Genomic DNA, 21,562 nt, shown 5'->3' on the forward strand with positions numbered 1-21,562 from the left:
TGAAGAGGCTCTTAGTGATTTGAGGAGCCACTAAGAGGCTGTTGGAGATGAATTTTCATTCTCCCTCCTCAAATTTTAACTTAAGAGCCAATTTAAGAGGCTGTTGGAGATGTTCTAAGTTCCTACCATTTTAATGAGATGGAAAAGTCTATCTCATCTCTAAAATCAATACTCCATCCATTCCCTTATATAGGTCATTCTAAAGTATTTCACACAAATTAAAAAATATATTGATTAATTAAAAAAAATTCATTATGATGTTATTATTGGGAATTCGCATTGGAATATTAAAAAACACATGTACCAATATAAAAAATTTAATATTTGGACAAAAAAACTAAACTAAAACTTCTTGGAATCTTAGAATGACTTATATTTGGAAAAAAAATTAATTTGCTAGAATGATCTATATAAGGAAATGGAGGGAGTATTATGTAGTGGGTAATTTACATTATGACCACTTAACTTTGCTCTTTTTAATATTATGACTATTGAACTTCAAACTTAATATAAAAGCCACTCAACTTTACAATTTTTAATACCTACGACCCCTCAACTTTAAGCCTTTATTTGGAAGAAAGTTAATGGAAGTAAATGGAAGATTAAATATCACATTAATCTTGTTTGAGAGTTGTTTTTTTAAGAATCCATTTGGCTAATTGCTGTTTGCTGGTTGCTATTTCTGTTTGCTGTTTGCCTTTTGAAAAGTATGCTTTTCCAAAAAGCATAGATTTTCTGCTTTTGTAAAAAGCTACTTTTCAGCTGTAAAAGGCAAACAAGAGATGTCTAATCAAACGTCTAAGGGTCTGTTTGTCTTACCTACTGTTTGCTGTTGGAAAAAGCTGTTTTTTAAAAAAACAGAGATTTTTTGCTTTTGTAAAAGACTGTTTTTTAGGTGTAAATGGCAAACAGGAGGTTACTAACCAAACACATAATGCTGCTTTTCAATTGTAAAACGCAAATAGGATATCACTAACCAAACACCTAAAACTCTCCATTTTGAAGTGAAAAGGTAAACAGGAGCACGAAAAGGAGCAACCAAATACCCCCTAACTGTTTTTTTTCCCTGCAAAAAAATTTAAACATTGTCTAAAACTCTACATTTTAAAGTGAAAAAATAAACATGAGGTGAAAACTAAGTAAACAAACACCCTTTAAATAAAGATTAATGGAAGTTAAAATTTTACTTTTTTTAACCTCTAAACTCCAACCTCCAAATTGGAGGTTAATAGAAGCAATGTAAACTTCGTTAAAAACCTTGAACTCTCAAACAAAATTAAACTTTTAACTCTCCTTTATATACTATAAACACCAAAACAATGTTAATTTTTAAATTTCATTTTCTTACCTTATACATATATATATTTTTCCATTACCTCATTTTACCAACAACTCCGTTAGACAAAGGCTAATTCACGCCTCAAACCCACCATTACACAAATAGCTCCTTGACTTCTCCCTATCCCGATTTTGTGTAGTGTGCTGCACCTTTGCTTATCAAAAAGAAAGGCTAATATGTCAATTAAGGTGGTCTGTTGACCAATTTTAAACACGTTCACCCGACTAACTATATAAATTCCTACATGAATCTACATTTTTTGTGCCAATCTTAAGATTCTGATGTATTAACGAACCCACCTTCCTCCTTTCTCTCTCTCTCTCTCTCTGAGGAAAGAAAAGCTCGCATTCACATATGAATTAGTCCTTAATGGATCTGTAGTGCTATGCTTTGCGCATCTTTCTCATATTCTTCAATACAAATCGATGTTTATTTCAGCTTTTGTTAATTGAACAGGTATTATTTTCTATTTCTGTGATTGGTTGATTTATTTGTTCCCTTCGCAGTAGTAACGAACTTTTGAATTCCGCAAATGTCTGGAAAGTTTTTAAATCATTTGATAAATAGGATTTCAACTTCTTTAATTCACTCTCTTCCGAACTTCCCCTTTATGTTTATTTAATCTATTTTAAGCTCTGTGCGATTTGCAATCTATTTTGAATTTTCTCGGTAACCAAACACCGCGTTCGCTTTCTTTCTACGTTTTGCTATTCATATATCATGCACGGCGAGGCTTTTATTATGTTCGGTTTAATTGCGGATTTGTTAAGGTTTTCTATTTGTATTTTCTCCTTTTTGTGTGGAAATATTTGAGTTCTGTATGTATGAGCGCCGAGATATAGTTCAGTTTTGGGTGGTAATTATCTTGCATATTTTCTATCATTTTCACTTTAGCTTCAGTTGCTTCCAATTTTACTGGAATTAACTGCATTATTTTCCAATTCAAGGGAAGTAGATTTGCAGTTCGCTGCCTATACTTCGTGGTTCCTGCGGGATAGATGAGCCATATGAATTTATCTCTTGTTTTTTTATTTTTTATATATATTTTTTTAATATCATATCTAATTGCTGAAAAAAAAAACTTGAATGAGAAGGGACTAATATTTTTACTAATGTTCTTTACTTGCTCCTGATTATATCATTTGTGGAGTGGACTCTGAATAGGTTATAGGATGATATAGTCTGTTATTATTGTTTCTTTGTATTTTTTATTTTTTATTTTCTCTCCAAATCCATCCCCTATGTTCTAACTTGAATTTATGGCTGGATTAAAGAATTTACCTTGCTGATTGAAATCCAAATTAATGAATGGTGGCAAGCTCAACCCACATGTGTCATGTGGCAAGATGATTTTAATGAAATTAATGAATGAATTTCTAACTCATGCCAGGAACATCTTCTTAATATGGCATTCTTTATCCTGTTTAATCTGCACTTGATTTTTAATTGGTTTTCACTTTTTTAGATCCCCTAATGACAATTCTGGTCGATACTTGATCGAGTATTTATGATTGGTAATCGTGGTAATATTGAAGAAGAATTTTTGCACCTACTGGAAATAAGGAACTGGAAATAAATGAGGTCACATGCATGATTTAGTTGATGTTCATGGACAAAGAAGAGTTTATGCAGTCAGACAGAATCTTAACGAGGATTTAAGCCAATGCAATGTCTTCAAGTAAAAACTCTATGCAACGATTTAACAATAATGGCTTTTGGACTCAAAGCTCCAACTCTACAAGCCGGTATGGCCTACGTTCACCAACATGAACGAAGTTCCTTTTCTTTTTTTTTTAAACTATTTATACAAATGCTGAGTTGATTGTCAATATTAGGGCTGTAAATGAACAGAGCCGCTCATGAGCAGTTCGGTGATCGGCTCGATAAAAGCTCGGCTCGACTCGGTTCGATTTGTAAACGAGCCGCTCGTGAACACGATTTACTGGCTCGGTTCGTAAACGAGCCAAGTTTGAACAGGCCAAAGCTCAGCTCGAAAGCTCGCGAGCAGGCTCGATTAGAACATTTATGAACAAAAACTTAATATTATTTCATTTGCTATCAGATGAGTTCGTTCACAAACATAATAAATGAGTAATAGACTAACTATTTGTAAGCATCTTGTTTATTTATTCACGAACTTGTTTATGTAAACAATTAAAGAGTTATTTGCGAGCAAACTTCACAAATATAATTAACAATTTACTTACAAATAATTCATAGTTAGATAATTTTCTTAATGAACCAAGTCCAAAAGAGGATTTTGGGCTCGAAACAAGCTCGAAGCTCGGCTCAAGCTCGTTGAGCAAGCCAAAGCTCGGCTCGGGGTCGGCTCGTTAATTTTATAGCAAGCTCGGCTCGGGCTCGAGCTCGAGCTCGTTAATTTTATAGCGAACCAAGCTTGAACAGGCCAAAGCTCGGCTCGGCTCGATTACAGCCCTAGTCAATATCACATAGGCTTGAAGTTTTATGTTTGCATATGAGTTTTTTATATGATATTTTATTTAATGTAATTTTTTGTAGCAGACATAATCTGGAACCACATCTTATGCAAAGGAGGTTAAAAGATGATAGCATGTACAATTACTTGGAAGATAAAGAGGCAATGGTATGGTTATTTTCATGGTTTAGAAAATTTAATTCAAAGATAATAATCAAGGTTGGTGCTTACCTCACACAATACGAGTTTACACAGGAGCTTTATTCACGTTTGAGAGCACAGAAAGAGGAAATCCAGATTCTTCGAGAGCAAGTTACGTCTGCTTGTTTGAGGGTATTACATGTTTCTTGTGGCCACTATTTGTGTATATAAATATTTCTATGGTTTACGTACTCAGTTTCTGACATGTTTGGAATTGCATTGGTCTATGGTGTCAGGAGCTGCAACTGCTGAATGAAAAATATGTGTTAGAAAGAAAGTTTTCTGACTTGAGAATGGTTTGTTCATCTTGGAACCTAGATTATTATTTTTTTTTTCAAGTCTGGAATGTTGAGTGTCGTTTAGAGTCTGAGATGATATTCTCTTGATCATAGGCAATTGATGAGAAACAAAATGAAGCTATTACATCTGCCTCCAATGAATTAGTTCGCAGAAAAGGTGATCTTGAGGAAAATTTAAAATTGGCCCATGATTTGAAGGTATGTTACAGTTTCTGTATCCTATTTATGCTTTATTTCCCTATCAGTCTGTAAATTTGCAATGTCTTGTGGACCTTAATCTACTATGTACAGTTACCACATGAAATCAGGGAAAAAAATAGTTGTCAAATAATATTGCACTGCACAACAATAGATGTAAAAAGTGATAGGATGATGAGCAGGAACGCAGAGAGAAGGGGGGAAACGCAAAAAACAAGTTTTACATGATTAGGGGCAATTTGTCTATGTATGCCCATGAGGACTGCTCTATTAATTTTCACTGTGGCAAAAGGAAGTATACATTTATTTTTGCAGTCTAGGGATTCCTTGTTGCTAACCTTGTATTCCAATACATTGAAACCCAAAATGCATGCTTATGCAGAAAAGTATGGCTTCCATGTGAAGCCTTCCCCTTCTTACAGGCTTGCAGTGTAAAATATATGTGTGAGCCATAACCTCAAATGTCTCTGAAGATGCTGTGGTTCAGTAAGCTAATAATTTTAAGTCGAAGAAAACCATTCTTTTCAAATTTTAGCAAGTCCTAATGAAATTGTAAACTCTTGGTTTAGAGTCGAAGTATCAAAAAAACAAATACATGTTTAATCACTATTTAGTACTTATTGCGGTCAGTAGGAAGACAAGGCATGGAAAGCTTGAGTAAATTCTTCTGTCATGGAACCAATTGAACTAAAAGCTCAAGCTGATAGTTAAAGGTCCACTTCATATTAATATTTGACACATCTAATACCATGTTATGGAACCAATTGAACTAAAAACTCAAACTAATAGTTAAAGGTCCACTTCATATTAATATCTGTCATCTTTAAACAAGTATTGTAAGGTGAGTAGGAAGATAAGGCATGTAAAGCTTGAGCACAATCTGTAAGTCCTACTTTTATCAAAAGATAAGTTCCTTTTTCTTCTTTATCGGTTCTTAGAATGAAATCTGTTTAAATTGACTCACAGTATTTTCACTAACATTGTGGGTCCAAATAGAAGATTATCAGAGATAATAACTAAAGCTATTATTGGCCTTACCTATTAGCTTAAGCTTTTGGGTGATGGTATCAAAACCTCTTAAACCAAGTGGTCGAGGGTTCAAATCATGATAACCCCATTTATTGATGAAATTTTAATACATGGTAAGATGGGCCTTTGTTCTACACGCTTCAAGTCCAGGAGAATTTGCGTGCATGGGTGTGTCATAGATGGGCCTTTTAGGTTAAATGGTTCGTTGACAAAGATAAAACATATCACAAGACAAATCATGCATACAATTGAAGGCATCATGACAGTGGTTTTGCTGAAAGATGGAATGAATGTTGGTCCGTTAATAAAGAAAGCAAAGTTCCAGATGTTAATATGAATTGGGCCTTAACTATAAGTTTAAGCTTTTAGTTCAATTAGTTCCATGACATGGTATCAGAGGCTCTTTGACCAAGGGTTCGAATCCTTGCAACCTCATTTGTTGATTAAATTGCTGGACATGGTATATGGGCCTGTGTTGCCTAGTGGGAATTCACGTGCGTGGTGTGTCAGATATTAATATGAATTGGAGCTTAAGCTTTTAGTTCAATTGGTTCTATGACACAAAGGAAGTTGAGCGAATCTATGAAAGTTGGTCTTAAAGGGAGCATCTTAGCTCAAATTCAAGTAATTGTAGGGGATCTACAGCAATGCCTTTTGCTTTCAGAAAACAGCCTAAAGATTATGACTAACTAACAATTCAAATTGAAATTTTTTATGTGGTCCCTGAACCTGAACTGCAAAATATGAGTTACCATGGGATATTGAGGCTCTAGAGACTCATAAAAGGTCTGGAAGGTCCGTAAAGTATATGCTTCCTAATATATGTTATAACCTTTAAATTAGGCAGTGACAGAAGCCACTTAAAATAGTGGGAGATTCAAGCACACCCACAATTTAAGGCCATCTTTCCTTTCATATCTTGGAAAATGACATCTTCATCCATAACCAGTTGCTGTATGTTCAAAAGAGAAAGGAGAAAAGTGATTGGAGCATGTTCTTGATCTATCACTTTCTTCTCTTCTCAATTTGGTTGTCAGTGTATGTATATTTTCTTGGAACATTTTGTGACAATGAAGTATTCTTTTTTCAGGTTGTAGATGATGAGAGATACATTTTCAGGTCATCCATGCTCGGCTTATTGACCGAGTATGGAGTTTGGCCTCATGGCATAAATGCCTCTGGCATATCCAGTGGTGTAAAGGTATTATACTTTACTTCAGGTGTGCTATATCTGTCACAAGTAAATGGAGGATAAAGTTGAAGATTCTATATTCACTGTTCACATTTTGTTCTCATACTTCCTTGCACTTTTCTTTTATGTCATGCAGTGCTTCTTCCTAATTTTTCTTAGTCTTTTTTCCAATCTTAGAAAATGTTACTTATTTTTGTTTTGAACCATTGATATGTCAAGCTCGTAATCTACTTTGCCTTCTCTTGAATTTGCAATTAACTTTCACATTGTATGTCATTTATGTGAATAAATATTAAGGATAATTCATTAAATAACTGAGCACTAAGAACCAAGTGGCACATTATGTTTAGCATGAGACAGTATGATATTCCCATTTTCAAAATCCAATAGTGACCTTCTTAGTGAGTGCAGATCTTTCTATCCCTGCAATTCAGACTTATTACCTCCTAATTGAAATCTTGAAAATTTTAACCTGTGACTGCTATTTATTATCTTAAGAACCCTTTTCTTTTTCATTTAAACGTCATATTATATTATGTGAGCTAATATAGTGGGATTTCTATGTCAAACACTGGTACAATATTTGAAAGGATGTTATGAAGCAATTTTAATAAGTGGTATTAAAGACCTAATCCTTTGATAGTTTGTTTCAAATGATGAAACTCTTCCTCATGTATGCTAATTCCTAGTTATCTTAAATGCTTATTTTGCTTTTTTTTCTTCAAAAAAAGAAAAAAGAAAAAAGAAGAAGCTCATTTTACTCAATTTGCCTAATGTTTGCTCTTCTTGATAATCTGCAGCATCTATACGATCAACTACAGTGGAAGATTAGAACTTCTCATGTAAGCTTGCTCCATTGTATATTGAATTGATGGAAAATCCTTATTATTCTACTGGACATGCCTCCATTTTCTTACATTTGCGACCATCTTTGTTGAGTTGACCAGTGAAGCATGATAATCTCTTTATTGCAGACACACATGCATTCATGTATATTTTTTTGCTTATATTGAGGACAAAGAGTTAAATGGCTTAGCATTTTCTTCAGTGGTGAGGACAAAGCATTAACCGGTTTAGTATTTTCTTCAGTAGTTCATTATCATTCAAGTGAAAATTGAATTGGTTCTACCACCGGAATAGTATTTAACTAGTCATAAGAATTTACCTTTGCTTCATTAATGGGAGAATGATCTGTTTCTATGAAAAGGAATGAATTACTTAGGAGAAATATTAGGTTCTATTGACTTTGGTTGGTATAATCTCTAAAAGGCTAGGCTCTTTGTGGATGTGATATGTGCAAAAAAGACAACCCTTCAAACTCTTTTTTGGACGAAATTTTCCATACACTTCATTATATTTAACTTCTCTATCTACATAGGTTGTTTCCTTCTCAAACTTGATTACACACAAGAATTATTTGCACTCAGCTAACTGATGTATGTATCTAAGTACACACATGATTTCCCTGTTCCGTGATAATTAATCTTTTAATTGCTGGGTAGGCACAACCATATTTTGGAGTCTTTGTCACTTAGACATACAGATCCACTTTCCTGCTGGTTACTTATGAAGCATTTTCTTGCTGCTTGCGTCATATTTTTGAACCCCTATTTCTTTAGGAAGATATTTAACTGAAATGTGCGTATTCTGAATCATGAACTTCTTTTCTGTTAGTTCTTTGACAGAGATATTCAGATGCTTGAGTCATGCGTTATTTTATCAAGAGCAAACAATATCTTGTGCTGTTTTGTCCATTATACTTAATTGTATCGTGTACCACAGGATAGAATTAGAGAATTAGCGGTGGCTACTCATACTGAGAGTGAACCTCATGATAAGGTCAACCCTGGTTCCGGTATCCTGATGCAACATGTTCCTCTTCAATCCACGGTACTAGCTGCATGTAATCTACTTGTTTACAATCTCACTTTTCAATTGCATCAACTTTGTTTTATCATTTTATATGTTTTCTTTTCTTGACCATTTCAACCGTTCTATCTCTCCCATTGCAGAGTCAAAATGGAATTTCTCCTCCTACTCATTACATAAATAAATGGAATCTGGAACCAACTGATAAAATGATGAGACATAATCGTGAAAATGATCTTACAGATAAAACAAGGTTAATTCTTGATGGTGAGATGCAGCAACAGTTATACAAGAACAACTTGCAATTTGCAAGTGATCCTGAGAGGTTTGTACTAACCACATATTTTTAATCCAGTAGTTTTGATCTTTTCCTTTGCATGGTTTTTGTGAATTGCAAGTTGTAACACCTATTTAGCTTGCTAATATGGTATATGAAGTCTTGGAACAAATTTGTTAATATTAATCCTTTAATGCATGGTGCAACTAGGAAGATAAATAGATTATTGTTTTCTCCCGGTATTTCTCCGAGGTCAACTTACCCGTATTCGATACTCCGACTACCGGGACACGGCCGGACACATACTGGACACAGCTGGGAAGTATATTTTTTTTTAATGCGGGGACACGCCCGGATACTTTGGGGTTTTTTTAAAAAAACTTTGAAAGTAGGGGTTTTTTCAAAAAAGCCTCAGAAAGTACAAGGATTATAATTAAATTAACCCTAATCCACTAACTCACCGTATACACAGGTACAAAAGGAAGAAATTCCCAAATTGATTTCTTCTTCTCTCTTCTGTCGAACTCTAAATAAAAAATCTCTGATTCTAGTCTTCTTTCTCTTGTGTTCTGTCCGACTTCGCCTTCTTCAATTTAGTCGGCTTCGGCTTCTGCGATTATCGACTGCCATTATCGATTCTACTTCTGCGATTATCGACTGCCATTATCGATTCTACTTCTGCGATTATCGACTGCGACTCGACTTCGACTTCGGCTTCTTTCTCAACTCTTGTGGTTTTTATTCTGTTTTTTTTTAATTAATCAGTAAGTTATTGTAGATGAAGGAGAAATAGCTGAAGAACATGAAGATATATTAGAATAGTTTTTAAATTCAATAGTTCAAATAGTTTTGAGTATAAACGTTTGCTTTTTTTTATGAATTAATGACTTATTAGTTAATATTTATAAATGTTATTTGTTTTTTTATAATGACTTACGAGGATTATTTGTGAATTTATAATGACTCTATGTATCTTTTAAATTTTTTATTATAAATGATATATATATTATTAATTATAAATAAAATTTGTTGTATCCCCTACCCGCATCTCATATTTTTTTTTAGAAATGCCCTTTGCCCTATGCCTATCAGTATCGGTGGTTCATAGGTTTTTCTTCACAAAATCCAAAGAACAAAAGAGAATTATTCTAATTCACTCTCTATTGAGGAATACATGCAAGTTCTAAAAGTTTCCGAAGGTTTATCCCTAAATTAGGTAGAACATAGAAAATATATCAAATAGAGCCCTATCCAACTAGTTTGGGATTGAGGATATTGAGTAAAGCTAACAGCCTAAGTTTCTGAAATAGTCATTTGTACAACTTGTTCTATAATTTATTGAATCTCACCTACTTTTTCTGTATTTTTGTTCGAAGCATTCTCATACGGCTGTTGAATCATTCTTGACCCTAACAGTTATCTGATTGTTGGTTTTTCAAATTCCCTAGATCAGACCAACTAATACCAAAGTCACTTATTTGATAAGCTTAATACCAATGTCACTTAATACCAAAGTCACTTATACCAAATTCCCTAACAGTTACCACGTGCTGACTTTCATGCAATGCTTAATCTAACCAGGTTTATACACAATTCAGTTTAGATTAGTTTGATCGACCCCTCTCTTTACATTCTGCTTAGTTTAAAATTACTCTTTTAGAGGATTAATCAGCCTTGTCTTTTTTACCACTTATGTCATTCTTTTGTCTGCTCTCATCTTCTTTGTTGTATAATTTGACTATGCCATAATTTGTAGTAGTGCATCTGGTCTATGTTGGACAAGTCTAAACTATCTATTGGCCCCTCTTAACAATTTCCAAATGGCTACTTTTACCATCTTTACAGGAATATACATATTTCTTATCCAAGAATTTCATATGTCTATCTTAGCATCCTTGTCTCTGCCACTGTCCTTTCTGAGATCTATTTTTATCATTTCTCAGCACTTGCCATTATACATGATAATTGGCTATGTTATAGTCTTGAGGGATTTTTCCTTTAATGTAGCATGGATTCTGATGCCTTTTCGTTTCAACTATCCTGAGTGTGTTCTTTTTTTAACTGACCAATTTGTTTCGTAATATCTAAATTTGGGTCGGATGACATTTATGGGAGTAGCATGTCAGAGAATTGTTCTGTTGCAGGAAGGTTAATGTTCCTTATTCCAATAGTTTTTTGGACAAAGGTATTGCAAATATGAGACCAGGAGACTTGCTAAATCCTCACAGTGCACATGATGAAGTTGCTTTCTCTGTTTCTGAAGGTGAGGCATGTTTTTAGAAACTAATTAACATCCTTTGTTTAATAATCTGAAATTTACTTTTGCATTTTAGAGGGTCCTGGAATAGAGAATTTCCAGATAATTGGTGATGCTGTGCCTGGAGAAAAGCTTCTTGGATGTGGATTCCCTGTCCGTGGAACTTCTCTTTGCATGTTTCAGTGGGTTCACCATCTTGAGGATGGCACTAGACAATACATTGAAGGTAAGATTTTTTTTTGATTTCTCTCAGATTTTGTGTTTTCTTCTTAATTCAAGTAAGAGAGAGGGTGGGCGGGGACAATGCCAGGTTATTATTGTGTGATTAAGTTGTTTTTTACATGTATTAACTTTATGGGAGTGTTTGACTCAGGGGCCACAAATCCTGAATATTTTGTCACTGCTGATGATGTGGATAAGCTCATTGCTGTTGAGTGCATACCAATGGACGACCATGGCCGTCAGGTTTATTGATAGATAGTGGTTATTTGTTGCTTCTGAAATCTTTCTTCGGGTATGAAAAGTGTATCTGTCAATTTGCTGAGTATCAAGAATATTCTAGCAATGCATTTAAAAAGTTAAAAGCTGAGGATTGTATCTGTCAATTTGCTGAGTATCAAGAATATTCTAGCAATGCATTTAAAAAGTTAAAAGCTGAGGATTTTAAACTGGACGAGAAGTACTTGATATGGATGTAGCCAATTTGGTATGCATTAGTAAGACATCCCTAAGGTTTCACTAAATATAACACATTACTGCGTTGAGCTTGGGCACTTTTTCACCACCCTTTCTTATTCCATCAGCTAGGAACCAGTTACTTGCTTCTTGTTATCACAATGATATAAACAACTACGTTTCCATGTGTTATCCATTCTTGGTAAATTGCTATCAATTTTGTATTGACTGAACAATTATACATGCATAGCTTTCAGGCATTTTCTCACAGACAAACTAGGAAAGTTATTGGGTTTTCAACACTTTTCCACAGCTAGAAAATCATGCACCAAGATCATGAATTCTCCAAACTTGCAGCAAATTATGATCCATTCTTTGAACTACATACATTCATATGCCTTTTGAACTACTTATGCAGTATTATGGTCCTTAAGAGTGATCATTTCTTGCTTCTAGCTCCATTATTGAATTTTCTTGTACATTCCACAATTTTTTTTTTTTTTTAAATGAAGGTTTCTCTCTTTTTCATATTATACTGTAACCAATCGTCCTTTTTTTCCTAACATACTTGCATATGCATGTCTTTTGAACTAGATATGCAGTCTGACTCCCATATAGAGTTCTTTTTTTTTTTCCTTTTGTACTTGGTCCACATTATTGTTTAAAATGAAGGTTATACACTTCCTATTGCATCAACTATGGCTTATGTCAAAGATATTATTGACAGGTTTATATATTTGTGCTGATTGAGATCTTGCTTATTATTTTACCAAATTGTTTATTCTTATCATTATTTGTATCAAATTGTTTATTCTTATCAGGGAGAACTGGTTAGGATTTTTGCAAATGATCAGAACAAAATAAAATGTGGTAAGTGCATATGAAATCAATAAATTTATGTTGAATCTGAATATTCTAGGAAAATGCCTCGAAATGGAAGCTAATAATAGTTGATGGTGGCTTTTTTACCACGTGTAATCTTTTGTCAGTATTAAGCACTTTGTAAAATAATTAACATTTGGTTTTTCCCATTTGTTATTGAAGCTTGTAAATTTTCCATGTTAGCATGGTTTTTTGTTGATATTCAGTTCTATCTTCCAATGGATGAGATGTGATTTGCGGTCACCTCTTAATCAAAACAAAAGAATGGACTATAATTTCTATTTTGTTCATGATTTTGATTTGGTTAGTGTTTGTGATACTTTGTTGTTACATCTAGAACGGTTTTCTTTTACTTGATGAAATCAGTGTTTCTTGTGCTGGGTGTTAATAATTTTCTTTATGAAAAACACGGGACCTCCCATATGGGTGTGTTTATGGAAGGTGGGGAAGGTCACCAATAAGAAATAAAAATAGAAATAAAGAACATAACACTTCTTTCTTTACTTTCTCTCTCATGCATTAATCAACAAAAAGAAAGATGGAAAAATTCATGATTGACCTAAAAACTATGTTTCCTTGGATTCCCACTTTGCATTTTATTTGTCCTTTTTTATTTTATTCCTGTTGTGTTATTACTGAAGATTCTTTCTGCTTCTTTAGACCTGGAAATGCAACAGGAAATTGACTCGTATATTTCTAAGGGTGAAGCCACATTCAGCATACAGTTGTTGGTAGGTTGTGCTCATTATAGAAATACTTGTATGTATTAAGTTCTTGTATCTTCAAATTTGTCCCTGGTCATTCAAATGATACTTTTGTTGGTTATCTTTCATCTAATCTCTCATTTTCTAGATGGATGACAAATGGAAGTCGGCAACATTAATTTTGTATAGATCAGGTTACCAAATTAAGAGCATAAGTGAGGACATTATGCTGACTGCTGAGAAATTTTCAAAGAATTTATCAGTACGTTCATTTCTTAAAGTGTTTCCTTTTTCTTCTCTGTTTTGTTTTTTTCCTCGTTGAAATGCATTTTTACCTGTTCAGACATGGTCCAAATAGATGTAGCAATCATTATGTATCAAGTTTAATATTTAGAATTTCAAAGACCTCAAGTTTCTTTTGAACATTTTACCAGGATAAAAACATAGTATTCTTGCTTTTTCTATTATGCAATTAATATCCTACTTCTTCTGTATTTTATTTGACACATCCATTTTTATTAGCATGCCAGTTAGAGTGAACTAATTCCTTTACAATAAGAAATAAATTCAGAATCATTTACTTAAACCATAGATCTGTGAAGAGTTAGCAATTGGCTACAGGAGAATAAATTTGTGGTTCACTCAAATTAAATGGAAAACAAGGCATTGATTATGCAATTACAATATATTAAGTGGAAAATTCATGTTCCTAGCCGAGTTTATTGCTAATTTACATCACGACTATATCAGCATTCAATGAACATTTATTCTACTGTATATATTTATTTTCCGAAACAGTTGAGCAACAACAATAGATCTATCATGCATCCAGGGTTGAGGGACTATTAAATGTTTAATTAGAAGGCTCGATTTCTGTATCATTATTGTTACACTTGTAGGACTACAGATAAAATATATGCTTAAAAGTTTGAGCATTTTGAATACAAAGAAATGCTTATTATTGTTTGTCTTGCACATATTGCAGATCAAAATTCCTTCAGGATTTTCAACACAATTTGTTTTAACGTGTGCTAGCGGGTCTTCACTTCCTCTCAATACATATGATGTCCGGTAATTGATACTTCATGCCGAACTTTTATATGGGTTCAAGTTTAATATTATTATTTTGTTTCTTGTTTTACGATAAATTAGGGACACATTGTGGTCATAATAGTGGCCCATGTGTAGAAGCTATGAGGTGTGGTCTTTATTTTTCTTACCTTGACTAAAAGAAGCAATAATTTTAGAAAAACTAAGAACAAATTGGAAGGAGAAGCAGAGAAAGATATGTACCACCCTAAGGAGAAACGTAAAAAGAGAAACAAAAGTGGAATACTGAAGAAGATAATCTAATCCAGGATTGAACATTATCCTGCACTACCCTAAGGAGAAAACGGATTCCTAAAACTATATTTCCAAAATTTACCTTTCCCAAACACCTATATATACTCCTCACCTAGTATCACACTAAACCCTGATGAACAAGACTCCAGCTAGCCCTATCCGTAGTTGTTAAATTGAGATTCGACTCGTGACTTGAAATTCTCATTTCGTGAATTGGCAGTCGTGTCACTTTCTATTCCATCATTGCCCTTAATTATCATATGGTATATCACATTCTCTATCAGTGTTAATATCTGATAGAGAATGACAGTAAAGGAATTAGGGGCAGTAAAAGAATGAAAGGGACATGTGGTATTTTTTCTAGCTGGAGTCATACCAGGGGATTGGTGCGGGTATTGGGAGGGTAGCTTAGCTTTTGGAAGAATTATTTCTGTTTGGCTTTCTCTCGGCTGTAGTTTTGAGGAAGAGGGGTTCAGTCCCTGGGCTGTGCCCAATTTGACACAGATTTTTATCCTAGTTCTTTCTATTATTTTTTCTGTATTGTTTGCTTAGTAGAGACATCACTCAACTTGCATTTTCTTTATTTTCATGTCGTTGTTTGGCTACTGTTTTGTGTTTGAGCTGCTGTTTGGTGCACCCAGAGTATCTCTCAAAAACCAGTCGTTCCTCAATAGTCCGAATTTGAGTTGTTTTGCAGTTTTGAAATCCTATTTTAAAAATCGTATTTCAAAACATTATCCTTGCTATTTTCTAGTAAATCCAAAATGATATTGAGATGATTTTTTTTTTTTTTTTGGTAACTGGTCTTCTGAAACAGCCAGATCTTTTGTCAATTTGATTGGTTTATTCTCACAGTACAAGTTCATGTCATGCAATTGATTATGTGATTTAGAAATATTAAAAATGAATTCATGTAACACTAGGCATGCAGCTATTATTTTCTTTATAATTAAAGGACAAGCTGTATTTACAGGTCTAACAAAATCATATTTTTCAGAAGAAAAATAGTGATCTATTTATTTTGAAAAAAAAAACTAGTAGAAATAAATTTGTCAAAAATACTTTCTATCCTTGAAAATGCATAATTATAAATTTGAAAGAAGAAAGAGTTTTCAGTAAAATATATTTCCGTAGTAAATAAAAAACTTACAAACATATATTTAATATCTTATCTTATTTCTATTATAAACACAATTTTCAATATTTGTATTTAAGCTTACTTACCAATAAGCTCCTATTACCTTGTTATCATACGATTCCTACCTTTAATGGCAAGCTTCCAAACATGATAAGATCGATTGCTTTACTGTACCTCCTATTACTGATGCGAACGGTGCCTCGAAAACCCAACAACTAGATTTGATCCCCAAGAAAGCTAACGAATCAGGGTTGGATAGAAAAGAACCTTTGTAAAACGGAGTTGCAAAGACCCAATTCCAATCTCCAACAACCAAGAATAAAACCCGAATGATAAATTGAGACGGAAGAAAATCCCTGCAAAACGAAGTTGCAAAGACCCAATCCCTAGTCTAACTAACAAGGATTCGATTCCGAATTGTTCAGTTGTAGTGCTCCAAAGAACACAAGAGAAACCCTCGCTTGAATCTCAAGAGAAGAAATTCCGAACTTTAATTTCAATGATAATCGATGTCTGCCGATTACAATCCAAGAGAAAACTATAAATACCTAACCTAAATCTAATTAGCTATGGACGTAATAGTCCTTACAATAAAATAAAGAATGAAAGAGTAAGTTAATGGCAAATGGGTAATTACCTAATTAAAATTAGAAATCTAATAAAATAAATAATTGTTGTTGGCGTAGGTGTAGGGGTAAAACCAACTAATTATTGTAGTGGTAGGATATAAGGCTGCACATGACACTTGATATGAATTCCACCATAAGTTGTAGAATTAGGCAGAAGCCAAAATCGTCTAAGCCGTGCCCACGTCAATTTCCAGGCCACTTTTGTTATGGAGAAACAGAGGCCAAAGTTGTCTAAGCCGTGCCCACGCCTTAGGAAAACTTTTGAAATTGTTGTTAAATCCTTGAGAACAAAGCCAATCAATCTTGAACATTCTCATGTGAATCCAAATGCTCCCATTGACCTCCGTATTCACATTCCGTGCAATTTGAAAGAGATCCCAAGTTTGAACTCCGATTCCCGTTTTCATCATTCCCTCTCTCCTCAGGAGGATTCGACCTCGAATCAGTATTGTTATGTTGTTGACGGCTCGACAATCAACACACATTCTCCAGCTCCCATCTTTCTTAGGCACAAGAAGCACAAGAACATCACATGGACTCATAGACTCTCTCACGTATCCCTTAACAAGAAACTCTTCCACTTGTCGTTGTAATTCCTTAGTCTCATTAGGATTACTCTGGTAAACTGGACGGTTAGGGATAACTGCTCCAGGTACTAAGTCGATCTGGTGTTCATTGCCTCGAATATATGGCAACCCCTCAGGCAAGTCTTCAGGAATCACATCTTGATACTCCTTGCTTTTCACGAGACATCGAGTGTGGAAAATATTTTTCCGTTGTTTCTTGTCCTCAGCAATCTTCATCTGAGCACTCAATAGTCGTAAGGTGACTAGTGATTCTCCTATTTCGGCTTTAGTGTAGTCGTCCGCCTCATCAGAATCAAACTCCCCTTCATCTTCATCTACCTCACACTCACTCTCACTCTCACTATCAGTGACCACTACACCTCCTCTCATCAGTATAGCTCTTTTACTTGTGCATTCTGAAGCTATATGCCCAAAGCCTAAGCATTTGAAACATTGAATTTTACTTGCCCTCGACTTTTCCTCTACCTTCTGATTGTTCTTATCAGTGGAGTCTGTCTTAGGTGTGGATTTGCTAAACTTGGATGGATTTCTTCTTCCCCTCTCTTGATTTCCCCATCGGTCCTCCCAATTAGAGTGGGTAGATGGAAACCCCCAATTGTAGGTTCTAGCTTCCTTCCTCTCCTTAAGTTGGCGTTCTGCTGTCTTTGAGGCATGTACCATGTCTTCCAAATCTACACAATGTTGAAATTCGACAATATTGGCTATGTCCCGATTAAGGCCAGCAAAAAATCGAGACTTGGTAGCTCTCCGATCTTCCACTACATCGGCTCTCAACATTGCCATTTCCATCTCCTTGTAGTAAGCATCTACGCTCTTAGAGCCTTGTCGAAGGGATTGCAATTTTCTGTATAAGCCATCATAGTAATCATTAGGAACAAAACGCTTCCTCATAACGGCTTTCATCTCACCCCACGTGTCAATTTGTGGCTCTCTGCTTCTAAATCTAGAGGTCACAAGTTGATCCCACCAAACTAATGCATAGTCTGTGAACTCAATCACTGCTGCCCTCACTTTCTTCTCATCAGAATAATTATGACAGTCAAATAGGAGTTCAATTCTTTTCTCCCATTCTAGGTAAGATTCAGGATCATCCTTACCATTGAATGAAGGAATCTTCAGCTTCACATTCCCAAGACCTCTGTCTTGTCCCTCATGTTGCCAAACTTGTCTATCCCGGTTATCACGTCGATTTTGTTCTTCGGCATTGCGTGCTTCTTCAGCAACTCTATGATTCTCCTCAATCACATCCATACGCTCCATTAACCGGTTTAACAAGGTCAATACTCGTTCCTCCGCCATTTTTTTCTACACAGAAAAAGAAACACAACCAAACAGATAACGTTGAACAAACACAAGAAAAAATTAATCCAAGCTCACAATCCTCTCGGTGTTTCACTCAATTCTTTGGCTTTTCACTCTAATACGCTCACCACTCGTTGCCTTTTACCGCTCGATTTCTCTTATTGTGCTCTTTAAAACACTCAGTAGAATAAATTCAGTTTCAAAACCCCGAAAGTTCAAACCGGAATTAAATCCTACAACTTAAGAAGCAAAACGGTAAACAAGAACGGATCGTAGATAACAAGTCGATGACCAAAATTAAAGTGACGATATGGAAGTATAACACGAAACAATGATAATCCAAATACGAATGAAAAAACTCAAATTTTATTCACTATAATTTGGAAGCACCTAATTTTTGTGCTATGCTGTGAATTGTAATTATCAATTCTCTGTAACTTTTTTTTTTCGACTTTTTTTTTTTTTGGCTGCTTTACTTTCTTTTGTCTTCTTTCTGAATTGAATTTGAAATCAATTCCACAGCAACTAGATTTGGTTAGGTAAGCACATAATTTTTTTTTTTGAATTGAAATCTTAATTCAATTCCACTACAACTTCTTTTTCGATTTTTTTTTTCTTTTTATTTATATATATCTTCAACAAACTAGAATTGGTTAATTGAAGCAGATTTTTTTTTCCTCTGAATTTTAGATTAGGTCAGAACCTATTCTTTGATTCGACAAAACTAAGAAAGGAAGGGAAAAAAAATAATTAATTGAAAAAAAAGAAAGAAAACGGATAGATGAAACCTGAAAAAGTTAGAGCTCGGCTCTGATACCAAACTGATGCGAACCCTCGAGGAACGGTGCCTCGAAAACCCAACAACTAGATTTGATCCCCAAGAAAGCTAACGAATCAGGGTTGGATAGAAAAGAACCTTTGTAAAACGGAGTTGCAAAGACCCAATTCCAATCTCCAACAACCAAGAATAAAACCCGAATGATAAATTGAGACGGAAGAAAACCCCTGCAAAACGAAGTTGCAAAGACCCAATCCCTAGTCTAACTAACAAGGATTCGATTCCGAATTGTTCAGTTGTAGTGCTCCAAAGAACACAAGAGAAACCCTCGCTTGAATCTCAAGAGAAGAAATTCCGAACTTTAATTTCAATGATAATCGATGTCTGCCGATTACAATCCAAGAGAAAACTATAAATACCTAACCTAAATCTAATTAGCTATGGACGTAATAGTCCTTACAATAAAATAAAGAATGAAAGAGTAAGTTAATGGCAAATGGGTAATTACCTAATTAAAATTAGAAATCTAATAAAATAAATAATTGTTGTTGGCGTAGGTGTAGGGGTAAAACCAACTAATTATTGTAGTGGTAGGATATAAGGCTGCACATGACACTTGATATGAATTCCACCATAAGTTGTAGAATTAGGCAGAAGCCAAAATCGTCTAAGCCGTGCCCACGTCAATTTCCAGGCCACTTTTGTTATGGAGAAACAGAGGCCAAAGTTGTCTAAGCCATGCCCACGCCTTAGGAAAACTTTTGAAATTGTTGTTAAATCCTTGAGAACAAAGCCAATCAATCTTGAACATTCTCATGTGAATCCAAATGCTCCCATTGACCTCCGTATTCACATTCCGTGCAATTTGAAAGAGATCCCAAGTTTGAACTCCGATTCCCGTTTTCATCAATTACCCTATCATACTATTCTTTAAAAAAGCTCCTTACGCTCCATTAAAAAAAGCATAAACATACTAATTTAAGAAGCCTAAAAAAGAAAAAGGACTACGTGAAGATATATGTTGGGTTTATTTTCTTGATATGTATGATATCTGGAAAATGGAAAATGAGAGATTGAACACAATTAGACCAGATCGATAGCTACCTAAGAAACAAATCAATGGTGTGGTCGTTGTAAAAAACGACACCGAGTCTTGATAATTTTGTTACAAAGCACAGCATGTTTTCGTTTTTCAAATGCTTTGTTTTAATTGACACAACTGGGTTCGATAAGTGGCTGCTGGCTGAGTGTTAAAGTGGTGTTTCTAGGAAAACTTATGCAGGGTCATGAACTCATGATGATGGTAGTTATTGCAAAGAGTTTTCAGTAATATATATTGTTAAACCTAATCATATTCTCTTGAAACTTATCCGGTAACTTGCATATTTGGCTCAGAAACTCAACTAATTATTGGAGAGCATACTGTAAGATGACTTTCCAAAGTTCTTATAGTTTGATACAAAATTATTTTAAGCATTCGCTTCATCTATTTGCAATTTGGAGAAGTGAAAGTTTTATCACATTTTGTTTTGGTTCTGAATGCTGTCCATGTTATCTAATTCACATTGTTTTGTAGGATGCGTGAGACACTTGTTTTGACATTGAGAATGTTTCAAAGCAAGGTAATTATTTTGTTCTCGTAAAATTCTCCTTGAAAAATGCACCAACTTCTCAGTACACTTGCATTTTCGTTTGAGTTAAAGATGTTTCTTCCTTGTGTGAAAAGGATCAAAGAAAATACAGGGTATCAGCCATGTTTTGTGTTGCAAAACAGGCGTCATTTGTCTCTTCTTTATTACATATCAAGTATCAATTGAATTTTCGGTTCTAAACTTTCATAGATGATACAATATTAATTTATAGAAACATTCCATGGATTAAAAGCTTTTGTAAGCCATAGTTTCTAATCATATTGGAAATAAAAAAAATAAGCATAAATTTCAATGCTAGAAACTATAGCAGAAAGGAGACCACTTTTCCCTCTAGATCATGCCTAGCATAGTTGTTATTATTATTATTGTTTACCTGATGCAAGTTATTCATGGTATATGCCATATGAACAGGCATTGGATGTGAAGAAGAAAGGAAGAGCTTGAAACCACCAATCTAGCCGATATTTGAGCATGGACACTACACAATACATTCAAAATTCATTCATGTACAAGATGGAAGACGCAATAAATATGCAGGAAGTTTTTTAGGCATGGCTAAATTATAATAATAATAATAATAATTGATTGTCGCATTTTGTATTCCTCTTCTTTATAGATGGTGCGTCACACGTACAAAGCATTTAGGTTGCTTATTAATAAGATTCTCGATGTGTGTTCTTCAGTGCTTACCAAATTTTGTAACCGTCAGGACATTTTGTAACCCATCATATGCTTTTTCCTTGAGTGCGCCATTTGTTCTAGTGTGGGAATGA

General features: G+C 34.4%; 1 protein-coding gene across 1 annotated transcript; it reads left to right on the forward strand.

Annotated features, from left to right (window-relative positions):
• Window positions 1–1,587: 1,587 nt before the first annotated feature.
• On the forward strand, window positions 1,588–21,541 carry LOC136205343 (uncharacterized). Its single transcript, XM_065995888.1, has 19 exons — window positions 1,588–1,795; window positions 2,805–3,084; window positions 3,863–3,944; window positions 4,032–4,109; window positions 4,214–4,273; window positions 4,370–4,474; window positions 6,594–6,704; window positions 7,496–7,537; window positions 8,478–8,585; window positions 8,708–8,889; window positions 10,986–11,104; window positions 11,175–11,324; window positions 11,472–11,563; window positions 12,595–12,643; window positions 13,316–13,386; window positions 13,508–13,621; window positions 14,345–14,430; window positions 20,714–20,759; window positions 21,201–21,541. Exons 2-19 carry the CDS (start codon window positions 3,008–3,010, stop codon window positions 21,231–21,233), a joined length of 1,605 nt encoding a protein of 534 aa, XP_065851960.1. The 5' UTR covers window positions 1,588–1,795; window positions 2,805–3,007; the 3' UTR covers window positions 21,234–21,541.
• Window positions 21,542–21,562: the final 21 nt, after the last annotated feature.

The sequence above is a fragment of the Euphorbia lathyris genome, chromosome 9, assembly GCF_963576675.1.
Source record: "Euphorbia lathyris chromosome 9, ddEupLath1.1, whole genome shotgun sequence".
NCBI classification, from domain to species: Eukaryota; Viridiplantae; Streptophyta; class Magnoliopsida; order Malpighiales; family Euphorbiaceae; genus Euphorbia; species Euphorbia lathyris.